Here is a 4,932-nt window from a genome sequence, read left to right on the forward strand (position 1 = left end):
GAAGACGTATGGCTGCGGCATGCTTGAGTGCTCGCTCCGCCGAAAATGCGACCTGGGCCTGTTTCTTTCACCTTGCGCGGTGTCTGTAGCGAAAAGATGTTTTTGCGGATGTTTCTTTTTTTCATTTTTTTTACCTTTTTTTTTTTTTTTTTTTCTTTTTTGTGAATTTTTGGTTGGTTGTTGGAAGGCGGTAAGTTGCGGCAGTTTCGACTTTTCGACTTTTCGACGTTTAAGACGAAGAAGACGAAGAAGACGAAGACGAAGAAGATGAAGATGGACTCTACAAGTTGATGGAAGATACTGGTTATATTTATTTGATGGCAGTGGACAGTGAATACAGCTGAGAGAGACTAGGACAAGTGAATAGAAGGCAGGGTTGGTGCGACAGTGACTGTCTGTAGAAGTGAACGGTCGAGTTTTGGTCATGGAAGTTATCAGCCACAACGGAGCGGCTCTTTGCCTCGACGTTCACCTAGACTCGGCTCGAGAGGAGTGAATATTGCTAGAGTGACTATCGATATTCACTGTCGAAGAGATGACACAGCGTCCAGAGGACACTGACATGTCCGTTTCTTGGCGGTTGTTGCACCAGGTCTCTCGGCTGAAAGCTACCTACCAACAGATGCACCGCATAACTAACTAACCAGAGAAACAAAACTTCTGACAAAAAAACAACAAAGAAGGGAGAGGGCGTGATACTCGGACAGGCCGACTGGGTATTTAGTAAGGCGCTGACAGAGCTGCAGTCTATTGGGCAGCAACCAGGTTCCCGCTTGAGGATGGATGGAAGAAAGTGAAGCTTCCATAGAAGTTCGATGGCGATCTCCGCACGGTTTGCGTACAGATGACCGTGGAGCCCACGAAAAAGAGAAGAAGAAGAACAAGAAGAGGCCAAGTCCAGTCGGAAGAAGGAGAAACCATGCCTATATCAGGCTACTTAAGTCTCTGACTCGTCCTGCATATCGTCATGCTATTATAACTCGCGTCCCATGTGCAGGGCAATGTGGGTATCAAAAACGGGGACGACTGGCTCCGTATAGGCTGATTACTGCGTTTCCTTGGCCCCCCGCTGGTTGATTCTGAGATGAACGCGATCTGAACCATTCGCAATAATCCCTCGAGAAGTCAAATGATGGATTTGAAGGTGACATTCGGCGTATGGATAGAGCTCTTACACGGTTGGAACAGCCGCCCACTTCATGCATTGACTAGTACCCTAGACCTTGCTTTGGTATAACTAAACACAAAGTAAAGAGAGAGCAGTGACGGAGTACATGCCTAGTACAAGTCCAAACTCATCTTAACAGGCCCGCTTCTACTGCAACAGTAGAGTCGAGGTTTCTTCCAGACTTGACCGTGATCAGGGAGTGGCGGGTGTCATTAACTAGTTGATTAGACCCCGTAGCAGTCGGTAGAGCGGCGTATTATCAATTTGCAAGTCAGATTCAATGCAAGAGTCTCGATTGAGTAGTGATAAGGAGCAGAAACATGGTTGATATAGATACTCCCGTACACTCGAGACAAGGAGTGACTCTATGACCACGATTCACCAGCTGAAAGTGCCATAACCAGTTACCGTTGCAGAGAAATGTATCTAACCGCCCACCCCCTGAGCAAGCCGTAAACGTATGGTAGATGCTCCCCTCTCTGCAGCCTGGTCATCTTCAATTCCATGTCCAAGGAGAGACAGAAGTATACGGGTATCCTGATGCCTGGAGAATCCACCAAGAAAGACGCTGGTTACGCTCTTCTCTTCTCCGGATGGGACCGCATATACTAAGTAACTAACTAGTTAAGATCTTGGACACGGTCCTGCAGGTTCAGCATCTCGTTTGTCTTGCCCCGGAAGAACGCTCCTCTCCCGCAGGAATAATAATGACGATAATAGGCCACCCGGCGGACCCAGAGAGTGAGGCGTCCGGACTGCCCACCGTCCACTCAGTTAACTAACTAGTTAGTTACTTACTCCCGATTACTGACGTAACTTGGTTAACTACCTGCAGCCTGGAGACCGCGGACTGGCAGGGATCGCAGTGGACGGGGGAGGCGAAGGAAGGCAAATAATAGCACAACTGAATACTCCGTACCGTCAATCAAATTAATCCAATAATCTAATAATCCAACTAGCCAGGGCTACCCCGCTGCCAGCCTTCCTCTCGCCCTATCTTCCTTGTTCCAGCGAGGCGGGAGGCGTATATAAAAAGGAGGCCGAGATCTCCCGTCTCAGATGCGCCTCTACTTTTCTTTTCAGAGCGAACAAACACCGAAATAACTATTACTTAACGACTTAACGACGGAATACGCCTCTCAAAACAAATAACCAGACACCTCGTTTAGCTACTCGCACTCTCTACGATCAAGATGGGTGAGTCGTGGTCGTCTCCGGGGCCTCTGCGCCCTCTGCTCCCTCTCTCATGACTGCCTACTATTGGAGAAGAACGTATCTGGCTAACGAGACTCGCCGTCACTAGGTGACTGTGGATGCAGCTGTGGCTCTGCCTGTACCTGCCCTCCCGGCGGCTGCAACTGCGTAAGTCTGCCGTCTTCCTTGTGAGAGCGTGGAAGATATTCGAGTAGAGCATTGCTGACCTCTTTTTCTATAGAGCTAAATTGCTTTATTGCTGATGTCAAGCACAGAGATGAGGTCTCTCCCCCTTGAGCCTGGAGACAAGACATTCTCATCGACCGACGACCGAGTCTTGATCAACCTGGAATCTCTCTCTGGACTTGGACCGTGTTTAAACTGTCCTCGGGAGCGTGGCAATGGGAACCAACATCAGCTGTTTATTGATAGGACTTCGTGTTTCGCTTAGGCAAGATGCAATAAAATAAAAACATTGCTGTTTCTCTTCGGTGTTTCTCTCTTCAGCTCGCCTTTCTCCCCGTCTGCTCTGTACTTTTCCTCGGGATTCGATAAAATGTAGACGGGAAAGTAGAAGAAACGGAGGCTGTGCCGTCTCTGGCTTGAGCAGAAGCTCGTACGGAGCTCACGCTGCCTTTCCCCAGCTTTTTAGTTCAAAAAGATGGCGCCTGAAGAAACCAGATGTAGATTAAAAAGTAGGAAAAAGAAGCAACGTTTTTATGATATGCCATCCATTCTCCGTGTCTAGATTGTTAATAATAAATGTGTCAGGCGAACTTGAGCCCCGTATACGAAGGGATGGAGTAGATAGATAGCGGACTAACTGCTGCATCCGCCGGCCTCACGCTAGTTAACTAACTAGCTAGCTAGCTCGTCAGTGAGTTAGTCGTCGCCTTCGGGGCTGTCATTGGAGACGCTCGATGGGCGCCGGCCCTTGTCGACTTGGTCCCAAACATGTCATCTCGATCCTCTTCCCTCCGTACAACAACTCCATATACATGTATGTACATACTTACACGCACCTATACGATGCGACTAACTTGCAAGGCCTCGGGGGATTGGAGCCGGATGGCAGTGGCCATCTCGAGCCAATGAGTGCCGGGATCCTTACACCAACTGGCACGATGCTGTCTGTGTAGTTACAGCTCAAAGACGACGGCTGGACGTCTCTCCATCCACCGCTATACTCGGCACAGCAGATAAACACGCAGAGTCACACGGCCATCTTGCCTGGCAGGCCTCTCCTCTGCCCTCGAGCGATGGAAGGCGTTGGCAGACGTTTCTTTGCTTTTCTTCGTTTCTTCGTTTCTTCTTCTTCTTCTTTTCTTCTTCCTCCCGAACACTCGATGACTGCGTCTCCAAGCAGCCGTGCATAATTAAGTTAGCTAAGATAGTTGCAGCGCAAGTGAAACTATTGCTTTTTTTCTCTTTGGCCAACTTGATACCCCCCTCCCCCTATGGAGTGCTGCTACACGCTACTTACTACATACGACTCTCTGGCGCTGTCTCCTTGTGACTCCATCCCGATCAGCTCCCCTCTCCGTTTACAGCCTCGACCCCGAAGCGAGCAGCTATATGCTTGCCTCCCTGGCATAAATCGCGCGCTATCTCACCAAGCTCCACTGGCGGGCAGCCGGGAAGCCTGTCCTGGCGATGTCATAGTGCAGGTTCCACGTCGTACGCAGTACACCAGACACATCTGACCCCATATCTCCCCTCGTAGTTGGCAGTGGGAAAGCGTAACTAACTACGGGGGATGGGGTGTTTTTGGGGTGTCTGGAGGTTTGATATGCCGGATAAACTACCTAAACCGCACAGCATGCATGCATTCCAAGGCGCACAGCACAAGAACAAGGGAATGCAGCAGATGCTTCGAGGCTATTCCTCGGTACACAGATACACAGAACATAGCGCCCTTGGAGGGGGTTGCATAGATGGAGATGGACATGCATAATACTTTTTCGTGCCTTTTGCTTTTCTTTTCTTCTTGAAAACTACCTGCACAGGATACCCTTGCCGTTATGGCGTCTCATGGCACAGCTGATTGCACTGGGAGAAAATAGGTTAGTGTGTACTCAACCTTCGCCCAGTCGCATTTCAAGGAACAGCAGTACATCGTCGGGCTTTCTGATTCGGTTCCGAGTCTTCTTGCTCTCCACATACGCCCCGTCTCCTTCCCCGGGTGGATGTATGTTCCCTTTTTGGTGAGGGGTTGTCAGCTCAGGGAGGCGGATATCAAAATTACTCGCACTACAGTTCAAGCATAAAAGGGACATCCTCGCCCTGCATCTTTGCTCCCTTTTTCTCTCTCTCTTTCTTCTCCATCCCAGAGAACCAGACCTACAAATCCAAAGCAACTCATCCAACACTTAAATCTTTTTAACTTGTTAACCCAAGTCACTCCTCAATCTACCAAAATGGCCCCATGCTCTTGCAACTGCTGCCCAGGAGAGTGCTCCAGCTGCTCCTGCTCCAGCTGCTCCGTGAGTGCTACCCCATTTCCTTGAAACATGCGGATATACAGCAAGTTTCAATTAGAAGCAGCTGCATATAACTGCCACCATTCAAAG

The 4,932-nt window shown here is 49.4% G+C and overlaps 1 protein-coding gene across 1 annotated transcript; it reads left to right on the forward strand.

The window, feature by feature from the left end:
- Nucleotides 1-3,232: 3,232 nt before the first annotated feature.
- TRV_04536 (uncharacterized protein) lies at nt 3,233-3,878 on the forward strand (the record flags this gene model as incomplete). Its single annotated transcript, XM_003021284.1, has 2 exons — nt 3,233-3,362; nt 3,502-3,878. Coding segments are annotated over 2 exons (507 nt in total), but the record flags the coding sequence as incomplete, so codon positions are not given.
- Nucleotides 3,879-4,932: the final 1,054 nt, after the last annotated feature.

This window comes from Trichophyton verrucosum, assembly GCF_000151505.1.
Source record: "Trichophyton verrucosum HKI 0517 chromosome Unknown TV-F-a-04g03.M13f1, whole genome shotgun sequence".
NCBI lineage: Eukaryota > Fungi > Ascomycota > Eurotiomycetes > Onygenales > Arthrodermataceae > Trichophyton > Trichophyton verrucosum.